Source organism: Pan troglodytes, chromosome 1, assembly GCF_028858775.2.
Source record: "Pan troglodytes isolate AG18354 chromosome 1, NHGRI_mPanTro3-v2.0_pri, whole genome shotgun sequence".
In the NCBI taxonomy this organism is placed as follows: Eukaryota; Metazoa; Chordata; class Mammalia; order Primates; family Hominidae; genus Pan; species Pan troglodytes.
Window position 1 is genome coordinate 219992043 of NC_072398.2, and position 18005 is coordinate 220010047.

Genomic DNA, 18005 nt, shown 5'->3' on the forward strand with positions numbered 1-18005 from the left:
GAACATTCCTGACTACCTACTTTTTGTGATTAAATAGGGACATTGTTACCAGAGGGCTAAAACTTCCAGCCTCTCAGATTCGCCAGTGGACAGATGAGGTAGTCAGAGAAAGCACAGGAATGAGGCTGGCCTTGACTGGGAATAACTAAGCAGCATTTGCATAAGGCAAGAAGGCCCTTTTTCAAACTATGGCTCATCACCCGGGATGGTGCTGTTGTGAACAATTTAGTGGGTTGTACATAACATCTTGTTAATGACAGAAACTACTTGTTTTGTGGATTGCAAAAAAAAAAAAAAGGTAATGATTCATTTTTTTTTTGTTACCTGAGAAAGTCTTTGGCTGCTGCCTTGAAACAGCCACAAGATGGCGAGGATAGGCGGGGACAAGGCAGGAACAGGAACCTGGATCTGGGCTGATGGTTATGATGGAGGTGAGGAAACTGGGCAGGGTCAACAGACTTGGAAGACAGCAGGTGACAGATTTGGTGCAGCACGTGTGACCGTGGACTCGAGGGTGATGCCCCAAGTGTGTAGCCTGGGAATCTGGAAGGATGAGGTTGCTATCAGCTGAGCTGTGGCCTCTGTGGGCGAGCAGGGGGGACACTGGGCAGCACCAGAGCCAAGAGGACAGCTGTAGGGGCGGGGAAACTGACTGACTACCCCTGTATCTACTCCTGAGGACCCTTAAAAAAAAAAAAGAAAAAAAAAAGCGGTGGCTCACACCTGTAATGCCAGCACTTTGGGAGACCGAGGCAGGTGGGTCACAAGGTCAGGAGTTTGAGACCAGTATGGCCAAGATGGTGAAACCCCGTCTCTACTAAAATACCAAAATTAGCCAGGCCTGGTGGTCGGCGCCTGTAATCCCAGCTGCTTGGGAGGCTGAGGCAGAGAATTGCTTGAACCCGGGAGGCGGAGCTTGCAGTGAGCCGAGATCGTGCCACTGCACTCCAGCCTGGGCGACAGAGCGTGACTCCATCTCAAAAAAAAAAAAAAAAAAAAAAAGAATAGTGGCAACCAAATTCTCAGAAGGCAAAGCAGGATGGAACAGTGAGTCATTTACTTTTTAAGTGAAAAATTGTCTGGAGTTACAGAGAAATCTGTAAAGAAATCAGTCTCGATTTCCTGATCCTTAAAGATCAGTTAAACCATTTGTTCTTTTGAGAGTATCAAATTCCTTCCAAGAATAAGGAGCCAGATTATAGTGGGAACTTCCCCAAAGTTATGGTCACTTCAGAATACAGCTGGCCATGTCAAAGAGGAGTTTGTACAAGAACCCAAAAAGACAGAGATCTCACAAAGGATTTCCAACTAGGTTTTATTTTAGTTTCCAATATTATGAGCAATGATACAGGAGTAACTCAAGCAAATACATCACCTTAAATACATCAGAGAAAACTCACTGTGTCAGCACGTCTTGCGCTCCAGCAAATGAACGTAAAAACAGAACAATGTCAGCAGCATTAAAGTGCTTTTGGCCATACTTCTTTCAGAAAGGGTCTCTCCCTCAGTGGTATAAATTTAATTTTACTTATTGAAGAAGCTCAAAATTTCATTCATTCCCCAGGGGCTACATTGAAAAAAAATTCATGTTTACGCTAAAGATTTTTTTTTTTTTTCAAAAAGAGCACAAAATCCATTGGAATTGTGTGACAGTGATTTTCCCTGACATGCTGTGAAGTGGCCCCTGTCCATTCAGGCCCGGCACACACCGGGAACATCCACCCACAGCATGTCCACCTGGCAGAGTCCATCACTTCGCCCCACACAACAGGACAGACTGAGGGCTTTAAATACAAGCAGGTATGTGAACAGGACATCACCTGTGATGTGGCCACCAACCAGTGCACAGAGGCTACCAACTCATTTCCTCAAAGATGAGTGATGGCTGGGCTGCTGGGCCCCTGCCTTGTGGGCTGCTTTTTGGGAGAGGTGTTATTTGTGGGAAGCGATCCAACTTGTGCCACACAGGATCTGTCACCCAAACTGCTTTTCTCACACAGTCAACACCTTGGTGACAGGCATCTGCCCCCACTTCAACCAGTAACAATCCCAAAACTCAACATCAGCATAAAGACAAGGGGGTCAGTCGAAGGTTCTGGAGATCAGGGAGGGTGGAAAGATGGGCACTGGGTTTTCCACATTGTCCCTTGGCCAACTGCAGTCACTGGCACAGGAAATTTAGTCCAGGGCACTTGGGGGAAGGTTGGGGGTGGGGTGGAAACATGTCTCTTAAAGGGCACAACAGGGATGCAATCAAGCCTAGGGGGTGGGGGCTCTCAGACCCATGAGCCCCTCGCAGAACGAGGCCAAGTGGACGGCCCATTCTCCAGCTGTCCTGTGTGGGGCCCATGCACCTCAGCCAGCCACCAACGTCCCCACCTTCCACCATCCTTCCTTCTACTACATCCTTCAACCACCTAGACCATGCCATCTTCCAAAACAGATCTACACAAAACAGGCCTGCACAAGTCCAGGACTGACACTAAAGCAAAGGACACAATAATGAGAAGAGAGGCAAGTCCCTCCTTGTCCCAGTGACCGCCACCTGCTCTGCCAGCTCCCCATACATCCAACAGCCCTCCCCTCTGAGCTACTCCCACTCCTCCAGCTGCCTCAGCAGCATCCTTTCTACCACCCCCAGCACAGGGCCCGCCTCAGCCTAAGCCCAGGGGTAAATGAGCCTCACCACCAAGACGTGTCTGAGGCTCTGCAAATGGGATGAAGCACTGAGCCAACAGGCGAGATGGACACACACAAGCCACAGACCTTCCGGGACAGACTCTCTGGGAAGAAACTCCAATTGTCCCTTACACCTACAGGTGTGCTGGGCTGCAAGGAAGGCAGGTGCGCACAGGCTGGAGGAAGGTGGGGGTGTCTGTGTGATACCCTCAAAGGCTTCCATGAGGCATTATGCAATGCTGAGATCCTGAGGCCTTATCAAGCAATCAAATGAACCAGAGAAAGCTGGAAAAACCCTCAACTTAACTCTTTGGTACCATGCTGTCCATAGCTGTCACTGAAAGTGTCCTTTGGGGGTATGAGCCAGCTCTTCCAGCAACAGCAGGCAAAGGTGGGGGAAAATAAGTAGTGCTGGAGGGCTCAAAATGGTACGAGACTGGGTGCTTCATTCTCTTGGCAGTGGCCAGGGGGCAGGAGCCACACGTGCCCCTGGGGGAGCCCACACGGCACTTAGGGCTGGCAGCACCGCCCCTCTCCACGCAGACTCCGCCTCAGGTGCCCACTATCTGCTGGGCTGCAGGTACTGGTGTGTGAACATGTTGAGCTCACTGTCCAACCAACCGGCTTTATTCCTGCAAAGAAATGGTTCTTTTGTAACCATGATAGCTGATGACAGGCAGTATTAGGACTACCCGCCAGGCACCATCCTAAGGACACTTGACACACACCCTTACATAATCCTCCAACAATCGTGTTTATCCCCGTTTCACAGATGGGGAAAAGGAGGTCCAGAGGGGTTAAATAACTTCCCAAGGCCACACGGTTAATAAGCCAGGGAGCTACAAGTTAGGCTTTTCTGATTCTCAAGCCCTGTGTTTCCTTCACCCAGGACCATGTGCAAGTCCCTGAGCTGTCGGGAACTCAGTTTCCCTGCTTGCCAAGCAAGGGGTTGAGGTGCTGACAGGAGACCCTTTCCAGGTTCAGCTGTGTCACTGTGGCTGACAAGCAGCAGTTCCCCCCATTCCCCCTTTCTGAGAGTCCCCAGAGGGCAAGCAGTGTGTCCCTAGGAAGCAGCTGTCCCCAGGTGGGGGTGCGGGGGGGCACATCCGCAGTCGAGGGCAGGGAAAGCCCAGTGATCTGGTAAGGGTTGGAGCTGACACCCTCTGATCCATCTCCCCTCTGGCTCTGCCACCCTGCAGACTCTGACGTCAGGGGCGAGGGCAGGAAGTGCAGGGTCCCCGTGTGCTGATGCTATCATGGGCTGGGCAGGCCGAGGACTTCTGCAGGGTCCCCGTGTGCTGATGTTATCATGAGCTGGGCAGGCCGAGGACTTTTGCAGGGCACTTTTACATTCAGTCATGCAGCTGTGTCATGAAATCTTACTCCCATTTTACAGATGAAAATAATGAGACACAGGAGAGTTAAGAGCTTGGGCCAAACGTGAGTGGCCGGAGAGAACCCAGGACTCCAGACTCCTCAGACTGATGCTCTTTCCAGCAAATTATTAATGAAAGCTCCACAGAGACCCCATGGAGATCTGAGTTCCAATCCCAGCTCTGCCAGTCCCCAGCCAAGTAACCAGCTTCTCTGTGGGTAAATGGGGGGCTATGCCCTCTTCATGGGTCCAAAGAGCGGCAGGTAAGGAGAATCAGAGTGTGGGGGCTGCTGGAGCCAAGTACACCTGGGCTCCCCTCCTAGCCTGGCCATTTTCTGAGATGCCAGACAAGTTCCCCAACTTTTCTATGTAGAAAATGGAGGGATAGGGAAGACTGAGTGAAATAGCACATGTAAAGCGCTGTAGGCCCTGCGGTTCAGCACAGGGCACTGTGAACTGCAGTCTCGCAGTACTGTGATGCCATCATGCCTTCAACTGCAAGTGCCTTGAAGGCAGCGACGCTGTGTCTTGTTGAGCCTCCAGCACCATCTGGCATCCATGAGGTACATGGTACACAACCATTTTTTTTTTTTCTTTTTGAGACAGAGTTTTGCTCTTGTCGCCCAGGCTGGAGTGCAATGGCACGATCTCGGCTCACTGCAACCTCCGCCTTCTGGGTTCAAGCCATTCTCCTGCCTCAGCCTGTCGAGTGGCTGGGATTACAAGCACACACCACCACGACCAGCTAATCTTTGTATTTTTAGTAGAGATGGGGTTTCACCATGTTGGTCAGGCTAGTCTCAAACTCCTGACCTCAGGTGATCTACCTACCTCAGCCTCCCAAAGTGCTGGGATTATAGGCATCAGCCACCGTGCCCAGCCCATGGTACACATCTAACACGAATGAGCTAAATCCCCACCAGAAAAATTTGTGTCCACACCCAAGACGCAAGCCCAGCAGCTGAGCCCCAGTGTGCCTGGGCTGCACCCTGGAGCCCTAACCTTTGGCCACGCAGGCCAGCCTCACCTGAGCAGCTTTGCTTTGCTCTGAAGTGAGTCAAGAACCTCAATTTTCTTGTTCATGGCGGCAATTTCCTGCTCCAGGTTCTCCCGGGTGACGTCAACTTGCTGACACAGATGAGCAAAGGTCCCAGACAGTTCCCTGGGGAGGAGAGAGAAGGGACCAGTTGGGGTGTGTGGAGCAAGATGCCACTGGTGGCTTAACCCACCCACAGTAGGGAGCAGCTGGGCCTGTCTATATCCCTGCCAGCAGCTCTGCCCTGAGCCAGGCCTGGTTTGGCAGAATCTCATACACCCTGCTGAGACTGTGAATAATCATAACAACCAAACACACTCAGCATCACCACGGCCTGAGAAGCAACAGCACAGAGCTGTGCACCCTGGTTTGGGCACAAGAGATCCTGACTCTGCTGCTCATCAGCCGAGTAGCAGGGGACACGTCAGTATTTTTCAAATCTCAGTTTCTTGATTTTGAAAAAGGAGATGGCCCTCTCCCTCTCCTCCCTCTCCCGCTCCCTCTCCCTCTCTTTCCATGGTCTCCCTCTGATGCCGAGCCGAAGCTGGACTGTACTGCCGCCATCTCTGCTCACTGCAACCTCCCTGCCTGATTCTCCTGCCTCAGCCTGCCGAGTGCCTGCGATTGCAGGCACGCACCGCCATGCCTGACTGGTTTTCGTATTTTTTTGGTGGAGACGGGGTTTCGCTGTGTTGACCGGGCTGGTCTCCAGCTCCTAACTGGGAGTGATCTGCCAGCCTCGGCCTCCCGAGGTGCCGGGATTGCAGACGGAGTCTCGTTCACTCAGTGCTCAATGTTGCCCAGGCTGGAGTGCAGTGGCGTGATCTCGGATTGCTACAACCTCCACCTCCCAGCCGCCTGCCTTGGCGTCCCAAAGTGCCAAGATTGCAGCCTCTGCCCGGCCGCCACCCCGTCTGGGAAGTGAGAAGCATCTCTGCCTGGCCGCCCATCGTCTGGGATGTGAGGAGCCCCTCTGCCCGGCTGCCCACTCTGGGAAGTGAGGAGCGCCTCTTCCCGGCTGCCATCCCATCTAGGAAGTGAGAAGTGTCTCTGCCCGGCCGCCCATCGTCTGAGATGTGGGGAGCGCCTCTGCCCCGCCGCCCCGTCTGGGATGTGAGGAGCGCCTCTGCCCAGCTGCGACCCTGTCTGGGAGGTGAGGAGCGTCTCTGCCCGGCCGCCCCGTCTGAGAAGTGAGGAGCCCCTCCACCCGGCAGCCGCCCCGTCTGAGAAGTGAGGAGCCCCTCCGCCAGGCAGCCGCCCCCGTCTGGGAAGTGAGCGTCTCCGCCCAGCAGCCGCCCCATCCGGCAGGTGGGGGGGCAGCCCCCGCCCGGCCAGCCACCCCGTCTGGGAGGGAGGTGGGGGGTCAGCCCCCGCCCGGCCAGCCGCCCCGTCCGGGAGGGAGGTGGGGGGTCAGCCCCCGCCCGGCCAGCCGCCCCGTCAGGGAGGGAGGTGGGGGCGCCTCCGCCCGGCCGCCGCCCCGTCCGGGAGGTGGGGGGGCGCCTCTGCCCGGCCGCCCCTTCTGGGAAGTGAGGAGCCCCTCTGCCCAGCCGCCACCCCGTCTGGGAGGTGTACCCAACAGCTCATTGAGAACGGGCCATGATGACGATGGCGGTTTTGTCGAATAGAAAAGGGGGAAATGTGGGGAAAAGATAGAGAAATCAGATTGTTGCTGTGTCTGTGTAGAAAGAAGTAGACATAGGAGACTCCATTTTGTTCTGTACTAAGAAAAATTCTTCTACCTTGGGATGCTGTTGATCTATGACCTTACCCCCAACCCGGTGCTCTCTGAAACATGTGCTGTGTCCACTCAGGGTTAAATGGATTAAGGGCGGTGCAAGGTGTGCTTTGTTAAACAGATGCTTGAAGGCAGCATGCTCGTTAAAGAGTCATCACCACTCCCTAATCTCAAGTACCCAAGGACACAAACACTGTGGAAGGCCCCAGGATCCTCTGCCTAGGAAAACCAGAGACCTTTGTTCACTTGTTTATCTGCTGACCTTCCCTCCACTATTGTCCTATGACCCTGCCAAATCCCCCTCTGCAAGAAACACCCAAGAATGATCAATAAAAAAAAAAAGAAAAAGGAGATGGCTATAAGACAACATCTACCTCCAAGAGTCAGAGAAATAATTAGGTGCAAAATGTCTAGAGCAAAGGGTCTGCCACACACAATAAAAAAAAGGAAGCGAGGATATTCATCCCCACCACCCCAGATTAGGCAATAGATTCCCACCTGACCTAAGATGTGCACGAAGAGCAGGCTGGGTTCAAAAACTTCAAAACTACATCCACAGCCCAAGCTCTTCAAGGCAACCTCTAAAACTCCTACTAGGAATATCTCTTGCCTTCCCATTTCTTCCTCACCAAGGGGCCCAGAGGCCCTACCCCGTCCCAGCCCAAGACGCAAAGTGTCCCTGGGAGACCCCTCTCCCCATCACTGGCCTCAAAGCTGGCCCTGCACACCTGAAGGCCCAGGGTCTACGATGCTCAGGACCCAGTGGCTTCCAGGCCAGTGTGGAAGAGAGATGGGGCTGACCCTGCCTAAAGGAAGTCCCCTGCTGGGGTCCGATAGGGCCACTCACTGCTGGACTTGGTGGCTGCAGTTGGAGCCAGTGTAGCTGATGACAAGCTGCAGCTTCTCGCTGGCATGCTCCACAAACTGGCGCTTGAAGGCCCTCTCCTTGGCCTTGGTGGTCCAGGTCAGACGCTCATAGACGTAGAGGAGGCCGTAGAGCCCAAAGGAGAGGGCAATGAGCCGCCAGCCCACTGCCTTCCACACCTGCAGAGCACATGGTCAGCCTGGAGTGCAGCCTCTCTGTGGCCCACCCTCCTCTGGGGCCCATCACTACCAGGGCCATCTGAAGGGCCCCAGTCAAGGAGCCTTCATATTTCTACTCTGAGTTCCTCTTTCAATGTCTCCTTTGATCCCACTGAGGCCAGAAGGTCTGGGACCATCTCCAGCAGGAAGTGAGGGTAACTTGGTGAGGGAGTAAGCGCTCCCCATGCAATCACAGAGGAGAAAGTATGCAGTGGACTGTGGAGTGTGGCCCAATGCAGGGGCCACTGCAGGAACCTAGCCCTCAGGCCCCGCCCACCTGCCCTCCGCCCCCACCTTCCCGAGCAGAACTGGTCACTGACCACTCCTCCAACAACAAGAATGCCCATGGAGGTCCTGGATGTCAGGGAGGCCAGGCCGGTAACCATGGAAACCATGAACTCCTCCTGGGTGAGCGAGCCCTGTGGCAGTGGGGGCATGCTGGGGTTGGCTGGCGTCAGAGGGATAGGACGCTGGACCTGAGGAGAGAAACATGAGAGGGGTGAGGGGGACGTATTGAGTCTCTCATTCACGTGAACCCTCAGTGTTGCCCTAGTCTGGGGAACAGGGACACAGAGTGGCTCTTCAATTTCCAAAAGGCAAAAAGGGGACAACTAGCTTCGGATGTAGCAGAGGAGACCCTCAGGTGAGCACCACGGGACGTGCAAAATGTGAGCAGGAGCCATCCTGACCCGCCTGGCAGCTTCCCCGAGTGTGGGATGTGTACAGAGGGCAGTACATGTGACAACTCAAGTGGTTTAGAGATGAATGTTTTTAAAATCTGAACTTTAAAATAGTTGTATGTAGGTGGTTATTTTTAAAGTCGTCTATTTTTAATAGTTACATACTTACTTTAATGTGTATTAGAGAAAAATACTAGCATCTGTCATTTCACAAGTATCACTGCTTAGAACAAATCCAGGTCAATCAGTAGCAAAAATTCTGTCTGTGGTATACTGGGTGGTGGGGCACACCACCACAGCTGCTGACCTTAGGGAACCCCCGTTTTAGAATGGTTCCCGTGTCTGGAGGCGGGGTACAGACTGACCCCCCACAATGCCCTTGAGGTGAGGAACTTTGCTTGCCTGGTCATTGTAGCCCATCAAGGCCCGACGGCTGTTCTTGGGGCCCAGGAACCTATTCACCAGCATGGTCCATCCGAGAGAGAAATGGAACTCAATGTCTTCCTGGAAGTCAGCACACAGCTTGTCACAGTTCAGGTCATAGTTGAGGGAGAAGCACTGGCGCGGGACCAGCATGTCTATCTGACTCCGCACAGACACAGGAAGGAGGGGTTTCAAGCCATCTGTCAGGAAGAGAAATGGAGGAAAAGCTTATCAGCTCAGCCCTGCACCACAGCGGCACCAAGCCTTGGAGACAGGGCTCTACCAGCTACTGCCAGGGATGCTGAACAGCTTTGCCTGGGAACCACACCCCAGCCAAGTTGGCCCATGAGACTGAGCATGCCTCACTTGAGGCCAGCTCTCCCAGGCAAGTGTGGACTCAGATGCCATACGGCTAACACTTATGCCTCACGTGGACTTAAAGGAGCAGGCCCAATTCTCAGCCTAGGGTAGACCCATGTAGTAGCACAAGATGGGCTCCCCAACCCTGTGTACAGAATGAGTTCACAAGGCCAGGCCCGGTGGCTCATGCCTGTAATCCTAGCACTTTGGGAGGCCAAGGCAGATAGATCACTTGAGGTCAGGAGTTCGAGACCAGCCTGGCCAACGTGGCAAAACCCCATCTCTACTAAAAATACAAAAAAATTAGCCAGGTGTGGTGGTCACGCCTGTAGTCACAGCTACTCAGGACGCTGGAGCAGAAGAATCACTTGAACCTAGGTGGCAGAGGTTGCAGTGAGCCAAGATCATGCCACTGCACTCCAGCCTGGGTTACGGAGTGCAACTCTGTCTCAAAAAGCAAACAAGAATGAGTTCAGAACATGTACCCAGAACCTGAAGGTATCGAGTTGAATCATCATTAAAAGTGACAGATAAGGAAAGTCCTGATTTCTTTAGCTTGGCCTCCGCATCTGATCTTTGGGCAGCCCAGGGCCACAGCTCCCCAGTTCCCCATGGGCACTAACCTATCATGTCCTGCTGCATGGTCTGCAGGGAGTTGGTGATGGCCGTGGAGCAGCGGTCAGACATGTTTCGGCCCAGTCCTTCCTCTATGTGGCGGTGCAGCTCCTGCCACCAGAAGAGGGAAGTTAAGAGAAGCATGTCCATCAAAATTCCCTTCAGGCCACATCCACCAGGTGACCCCAGAAGGCTGACGGAAGCCTGGGCCTTGTCTCTGTGGCTTCTACTGTCACTGCTGGGGGGCCCTGACCCAGACCAACAGGGGTTGAATCACTTTTGGGGGCCTCCTGCCAAGAGGACCTGTTGCTCCATGACTCACATTCTTATAAACCTTGAGGACTACTGGAGAAGGGTGGAAGTCCATCTGGTAATCGTCCACCAGTACAGAGAGGCGCCTGATCTCCTCGGCCATTGCAGTCGACACCTACAGCAAAAGGAAGCACACTGTTAAGTATCAAGGAAGACCAAAGTTCACTCCTGCAGCACCAGGAGAGATCCTAGCAGACGGCACATCCTTCCTCTCAAACCAGCAGCCTCCTCAGCTCCTCTATGGAATTAAAGCCTCTGAAGTGAGAGGGTCTGGGAAACTGGCTGATCAAACGCCCACATGATCTGTGGAGGTCCAGAGGAAGGGGAACATGCCCAGCATCACACAACCCGACAATGGAACCCAAACGGCAGCTCTGTATTCTTGAAACAGGGCCACAACTTTCTTCTGAAAGGCTGAGAAGTCCCTGAGAGGAGGAGGTCTGCTTTCTTCTGGACTCTACTCGGAGTCCAAATCTTCCCAGAATGCCTCCTCCTCATTTCTCACCTGCCTCTCCACTTCCTCCGTAATCTGCTTAATTCGCAGCTTATAGTCTTGAGCCAAGAGCTCCAGCTGTTTGTCAATAAATTTCAGTCGGTCTTGCCGCTCTTCACGCATTTCCTCGCAGTAAACCCTGAAAGCAGAGTACTGGTGAGAAATCCATGTTCCTGTCTGACTAAGCAGAGGAGCAAGAGGGGATGCCAGAAAGCCCACGCCGCCCTGCCCGCTATCTTGCCTGGCAGGGCTGCACACACGCACCCAGGGGCATGGCCTTCCCCTTCCCAGGTAAGAAGAGGACCCTGCAGCCAACCATGCACTCTTCAGTCTTCCATGTGGGTCAGGTGGTGGGCACAAAACAGGGAGGGCGCTTTAAGGGGGTTTAAATAAATTCTGCCAATTAATATAGAGAAAAAAGCTCAACCTCACTAGTAATCACAGAAATGATTTTTTTTTTTTTTTTTTGAGATGGAGTTGCCCAGGCTGGAGTGCAATGGCACGATCTCCACTCACTGCAACCTCCACTTCCTGGGTTCAAGCGATTCTCCTGCTTCAGCCTCCCGAGTAGCTGGGATTACAGGCATGCGCCACCACACCCAGCTAATTTTGTATTTTTAGCAGAGACAGGGTTTCTCCATGTTGGTCAGGCTGGTCTTGAACTCCTGACCTCAGGTGATCCACCCACCTTGGCCTCCCAAAGTGTTGGGATTACAGGCGTGAGCCACCATGCCCAGTTGTAAATGAAATTTTTAAAGGCACTATTTTCTACCAAGGCCTGGCAAAAATGACCAGGTGTGAAGTTCTGGTGAGGGCTGAGGAAATGGAAAGCCTATGGACAGTACTGGTCATGCAATGAATGGGTACGGCTGTTCTGAAGAGCAATCAAGAAAACTGACTAAAACTGGAAACGCGTGTACCCTAAAACAGAATCGCCACACCCCTAGGAACTCACCCCAGGAAGACTCTTAAAAAGGTGCACAAGGGGACACATGAACAAATGTCCACTGCAGTAGGGTTTCCAATAGCAAAAAAAAATCTAAAATTCCATCCATAGGAAAATGAGGCATATTCACAATGGAATATACCACAGCAGTTCCTATTCATAAACAAACTACACATACTAACAAGGATAGAGGGAAAAATGATGTTGAGAAAGCAAAGCCAGGTACAGTGACAGACAGTGTCATGCCACATCTGTACATGTGAAGCATGTAAAAACCTGACATATTCCTCAGCATTTATGTAAAAAGTACTGTTTGGGTGATAGAACAATGTAAATTCATGATTATGGTGCCTCTGGGCAGAGTGACACTGGGACAAGTGCAAAAGAATCAAAAGGGAACTGAACTTTTTAAAATTTTAACTTAACATAAACAATTGAGAAAGTCAATTCTGTGTGATAGAAGCAAGGTGTTTTCATATTATTCTTTAGTGACAGGGTCTCACTCTGTTGCCCAGGCTGGAGTGCAGTGGTGCGATCACAGCTCACTGGAACCCTGAACTCCTGGGCTCCAGCGATCCTCCTGCCTCAGCCTCCCAAGTAGCTGGAACTACAGGTGTGCGCCACCACACCCAGCTGATTTTTAAAATTCTTGGAGAGATGGGATCTCACTATATTATCTGGGCTGGACTCCTGGCCTCAAGCAGTCCTCCTGCCTTGGTCTCCCAAAGTGTTGAGATCACAGGTGTGAGTCACTGCTCCTGGCTGGAATGTTGTTTTGAAAAATGTGTTCAGGCTCTGAGAATGGCTGCAGAGCTCAGCAGGGCATGGGCCAAGACCTCCAACACAGGGAATCGTGCTGCACAGACCAGGTGGGGTGATGAAGCACCCAGCCGCCCTCCTCACCAGGCTGTCTATGTGGTTCTAACACGGTCTGGTGGCCAGGGAAAGGGCTCTGGATGGGAGCCCAGAGACTCAGCCCTGCCATCAAGGCGTGTCCTAACTGCCCAAGGCAGGGGTGGAGCACCCTCGTCTCGGCAGCCCTCTCCACCTATCTGCAGTCTTGGACTCTTACTGCTGCTCCCGAGCCGCCACGTGCAGGGAGTCCATGATGAGTCGAACCGCCTCTGCAATCTGCTTGGCCCGGACCGTGTGCTGCTCAAACTTGGTCTTCACTGCAGACTGGGAGATGCACTCCTGGAACACACAGAGGCACAGAGGGAGGTGGGGGCCACCAGGGGCCTACAACCAAGGGCCAGACTCTGGTTTTCACCGCCAGGGACACAGCCAATGGGAGCTGGGGAGGCACAGAATCGCCAGATACCAGAATCAGAGGACTCACCTCAAATCTCCTCTCAAAATTCTGAAACTCAAACATCCTCACTTGAAAGCCTTCTGCGAGAGCGCCCCCTAGGAGGATTGTACTGCATTAGTCCAGAAACAACTTGGCAGCAGAGGAAAACAATGAAATCCCCAGAAACCAAGCCACTGGCTAAAGAGCAAGAGCCTCTCTGCTCTTCTCAGCATCCCCTTCTCAGAAGGATTTTCTACTGACAGACTCCTCAGCACGAGACAAAATGTCTCAAACATCAAAGAAAAGGAGGACATCTGTTCTCATCATTACCTCCTTCAGGCATGCCCTGGGCTTTCTGAATCCTGGCGTTGAGCACCTCCTTAGCAGACACAAAGAAGATGCGGTCCCCGGCCTGGGATCGATCCACCACGCCCAGCTCATCCACCAGGAAGCTGGTACAACGCTCCATGTGCTGCCGCCGCACCTGGAGCCCAAACAAATGTGTCCAGAGTGAGTGTAGGTGGCCCCACAGCCCCCACCTGCCTCTTTTATTAAAAGAATAGGTCATAAGAGGCTGGGCATGGTGGCTGACGCCTGTAATCCCAGCACTTTGGGAAGCCAAGGCAGGTGGATCACTTGAGGTCGGGAGTTCAAGACCAGCCTGGCCACCATGGTGAAACCCTGTCTCTACTAAAAATACAAAAAAATTAGCCAGGCATGGTGGCAGGCGCCTGTAATCCCAGCTACTCAGGAGGCTGAGGCAGGAGAACCGCTTGAACCTGGAGGCGGAGGTTGCAGTGAGCCAAGATAGCACCACTGCACTCCAGCCTGGGCGACAGAGTGAGGGAAAAAAAAGAATAGGCAATATATTCACATGGCTCAACAGCCAAAGGCACAAACACACACACAGTGTAATGTCTCCCACTATTCCGCTCTCTCACCACCAAGTTTCCCAGACCAACGTGTGGGGGTTACTTGGCAGTGAGCGTGCCAAAGATATTTTATGCATATACAAGCAGAAATGCTTAAACGTGCCCTAGACTGCCTCTTGTTAAGCCTATATAGTGCCTCACTTTGGTGCCCTGGCAGGAAAGGAACCCTGAGGTCAAGAAACCTAAATCTGGGACCTATACTCTGACAAGCTGTGTCCTCCTGGGGCATTGTTTATAAAAGGAGTGGGCATCACTAGAACATCCCTCCTGGCTCTGACATCCTGGGGTTCTACCGATAAAATGTGACAATAGCTTCTTGTAGACACCTACCACATGTCAGGTGTTTTTGACAGATTTCATCCTCTCAACAAGTCTATTTATCACACCATCACACTGGCGAGGAAATTGGATTACCAGAAGGGTCAAGGAAGCTAACAAAGTCATACTGCCTAGTGTCAGTCACAAGCGGGCACAGTGGCTCACGCCCGTAATCCCGGCACTTTGGGAGGCCGAGGCGGGCGGATCACCTAAGGTCAGGAGTTCAAGACCAGCCTGGCCAACATGGTGAAACCCCATCTCTATTAAAAATACAAAAATTAGCCAGGTGTGGTGGCGGGTGCCTGTAATCCCAGCTACTCGGGAGGCTGAGGCAGGAGAATTGCTTGAACCCTGGAGGCGGAGGTTGCAGTGAGCTGAGATTGTGCCACTGCACTCCAGCCTGGGTGACAAGAGCAAAACTCCATCTCGAAAAAAATAAATAATTTGGACTCTGGCCTACTGACTGCAACTGCATGTTTTATCATCCCATATTGCCATATTATCAATCTTATTACCCTTTATTTGTTTAATTATTTTTTTGTGAGACAGAATCTCGCTCTCTCGCCCAGGCTGGAGTACAGTGGCACAATCTCAGCTCACTGAGAGCTCCACCTCCCGGGTTCACGCCGTTCTCCTGCCTTAGCCTCCCGAGTAGCTGGGACTACAGGCGCCTGCCAGTATCACACCCGGCTAATTTTTTGTATTTTTAGTAGACACGGGGTTTCACCGTGTTAGCCAGGATGGTCTCGATCTCCTGACCTCGTGATCCGCCCACATCGGCCTCCCAAAGTGCTGGGATTACAGGCGTGAGCCACCGCGCCTGGCCTACCCTTTATTTTTTTGGAGATGGCGTTTTGCTACGTTGCCCAGGGTGGTTTCAAATTCCTACTCTCAAGGGATCCTCTCTCAGCCTATAGGTGTGCACCACCATGCCGTTTGTTACCCTTTTGTCTTTCATTTCACATATTTAAAGAGTTGTGAGGCCAGGCGTGGTGGCTCATGCCTGTAATCCCAGCACTTTGGGAGGCTGAGGCAGGTGGATCACTTGAGCCCAGGAGTTCAAAACCAGCGTGGGCAACATGACAAAACCCCATCTCTACCAAAAATACAAAAATTAGCCAGCCTCATAACCCAGTCTCTAAATAAATAAGTAAATAGCTAAGAGTTGTAAGTCACCAGTAAGAACCAGTTATTCTCCATTCCTCTTTCCAGCCTCTTTCCCAGAGGCCTCCCTAGAGCTGAGCCTGTTCCGTATTAATTCCTCAGAAACCAAACTGAGCACCGGCACTGAAGATGCACTAATGCAGCAGGGATCCTTTTTAGGCCTAGGGGAGAGCGGCTTGAAGAGGGGGTGCATCCAGCAAAGTGGATGGGAGAGGGGAAAGACCACCAGAAGATACCACAGAAGAGTATTTGGAGAATTCTTTGGCAATAAAATTAATTCAGGGAAGTCACTAGATCCAGGGGTGCATGAAGTGGCCCCAGTGGCAGGCAGTGCTCCCTCGGGGTTGCATTCCCCAAACTGCCAAACAGAAGCACGAACCTCCTCCATGTACTCAGGCTCTGAGGCAGATGCATCCCAGCGGTTGTTCAGGATGAAGATGTTTGGCCGGGAGAGACGCTCACTCACCTTGTGGAAGAAGTGCTTTTCCTAGATAAAGGGTAAGACCTCGGTGGAGCAGGAGCTTGACAGCCAAGGCCCCATCAGCTGCCTGCCCAGTGGGTGCTGGGAGCTTGGGAGAAGGCAGAGGAGGAGTTACCGTCTGCATCAGGGTGGACTCTGAGTTGGCCACCAGCACAAACACATCAGCATCCAGACAAAACTTGTCAATCCAGCTGTCCAGTTCTGTGGTGACATCAATACCAGGGCTAAAGGTGACAGGGGCAAACCAAATCATCAGGCAGAGCAGGAGCCCTATTCTTCCTGCTGAGAACAGACCTGGGACTTGTGAGGCAGGCAGGTCATGGAGGAGAAAGCCAGGGACGGGAGAGAAATCAGGCCTGGCCCTCATTAACGGATTTTACTTCCCATTTCCTATCCTTCCAGATTGCCTGGAAATGAGTGTTTTGTTTTGTTTTGTTTTTGGATATAGAGTCTTGCTCTGTCGCCCGGGCTGGAGTGCAATGGCACGATCTCGGCTCACTGCAACCTCCGCCTCCCAGGTTCAAGCGATCCTCCTGCCTCAGCCTCCCGAGTAGCTGGCACTACAGGCACGCGCCACCATGCCCAGCTAATTTTTTTGTATTTTTAGTAGAGACAGGGTTTCACCATGTTGGTCAGGCTGGTCTCGATCTCTTGACCTCGTGATCTGCCCGCCTCAGCTTCCCAAAGTGCTAGGATTACAGGCATGAGCCACCGTGCCTGGCAGAAATGAGTGTTTTTAAACACATATATCTATTGCTTTTATAAAAACAGAATTACTTGTAATTCTACTTTAAAGATGATATACCAGGCGGGGCACAGTGGCTCATGCCCGTAATCCCAGCACTTTGGGAGGCTAAGGTGGGCTGATCATGAAGTCAGCAGTTCGAGACCAGCCTGGCTAACATGGTGAAACTCCGTCTCTACTAAAAATACAAAATTTAGCCAGGCATGGTGGCGGGCACCTGTAATCCCAGCTACTCCAGAGACTGAGGCAGGAGAATCGCTTGAACCCGGGAGGCGGAGGTTGCAGTGAGCCGAGACTGCACCACTGCACTCCAGCCTGGGTGACAGAGCAAGACTCTGTCTCAAAAAAAAAAAAAAAAAAAAAAAAAGATGATATACAATTAAGGTGAAGTTGTGACTTGATGTGAGTCCAGATAAACGCTACAATACTGTACATGTTGCTATAGTTATAACCAGTCCACCAAGCCAAGGCAAAGTGTTTCTTCAAGGGAAATAAAATACACCTCTGACTCCGCCACAACTCCCCACCCCCAGTACACATGCTGGCACTGGGCTGAGATTGAGAACCTCCCCCGCCAACTTCTGAGCATCCCTCCTATCTTTTACAGACCATCCCTGGGACATCTGCAGGGTACTGATAAATAGGTATAGTAACCAGACTCCAGAGGAAAGCCAAGAGGCCAGAGGATTTGGTTGAGCCCATCTGAAAGGTAGTAATACTTAAGCGGAGCAAGGATGGGGCCCAGGGACCCTGGCCTAGATTATCCAGAAATGGAAATCTGGTGCCTTCCAGTTTGGACCTCCTAGGAGGGCACCTCCCTCTTACCTGTCCATCAAAACGAGGTCATCCTTCAGAAGTGGGCACTTAGAGTTGGGCCACATCACACTCACTAGGCTGCCGGCATGGAGCTGCTTGTCCTGGTGGAGGGCATGGGCCAGCTGGTTCACAGTCTGATGGCAGAGGAAGGAAAGAAAGAGGCTGAGGAGGAACCACCAGGCCAGGAGATTTCCTGTGCCGCTGCATCCCAGCACAGTGGCTGGGAATGCTGCCCATCTGTTACCCTTTCTTCTTCCACATATAAAAAGTTAACAGCTGGGAGTTGTCAATCAGAACCCACTTTCTTCACTGCTCTTTTGAGCTTCTTTCCCGGATATCACCCTAAAGTCATCTGTTCTGCACTGATTGATTCTTTTTTTTTTTTTTTTTTGAGACGGAGTCTCGCTCTGTCACCCAGGTTTGGAGTACAGTGGTGTGATCTCGGCTCACCACAACCTCCACCTCCTGGGTTCAAGCAGTCCTCCTGCCTCAGCCTCGCGACTAGCTGGGATTACAGGCGC

At 52.2% G+C, this 18005-nt stretch overlaps 1 protein-coding gene across 5 annotated transcripts in view; it reads right to left on the bottom strand.

Moving 5' to 3' along the window:
* Positions 1 to 1298: 1298 nt before the first annotated feature.
* Positions 1299 to 18005, bottom strand: part of MFN2 (mitofusin 2) — a 33234-nt gene continuing 16527 nt past the window's right edge. For all 5 annotated transcript variants that reach the window (XM_514395.8, XM_009448409.5, XM_016954183.4 and 2 more), the window contains 14 exons: positions 17494 to 17618; positions 16039 to 16147; positions 15822 to 15929; positions 13359 to 13512; positions 13077 to 13144; positions 12810 to 12931; positions 10804 to 10930; positions 10309 to 10413; positions 9995 to 10097; positions 8991 to 9211; positions 8229 to 8384; positions 7673 to 7869; positions 5082 to 5216; positions 1299 to 3311 (listed from right to left, as the gene is read on the bottom strand). In XM_514395.8, coding sequence (XP_514395.3) covers positions 3242 to 3311; positions 5082 to 5216; positions 7673 to 7869; positions 8229 to 8384; positions 8991 to 9211; positions 9995 to 10097; positions 10309 to 10413; positions 10804 to 10930; positions 12810 to 12931; positions 13077 to 13144; positions 13359 to 13512; positions 15822 to 15929; positions 16039 to 16147; positions 17494 to 17618 — 1800 coding nt within the window. In that variant the 3' untranslated portion in view covers positions 1299 to 3241. The remainder of the gene's footprint in view (positions 3312 to 5081; positions 5217 to 7672; positions 7870 to 8228; positions 8385 to 8990; positions 9212 to 9994; positions 10098 to 10308; positions 10414 to 10803; positions 10931 to 12809; positions 12932 to 13076; positions 13145 to 13358; positions 13513 to 15821; positions 15930 to 16038; positions 16148 to 17493; positions 17619 to 18005) is intronic.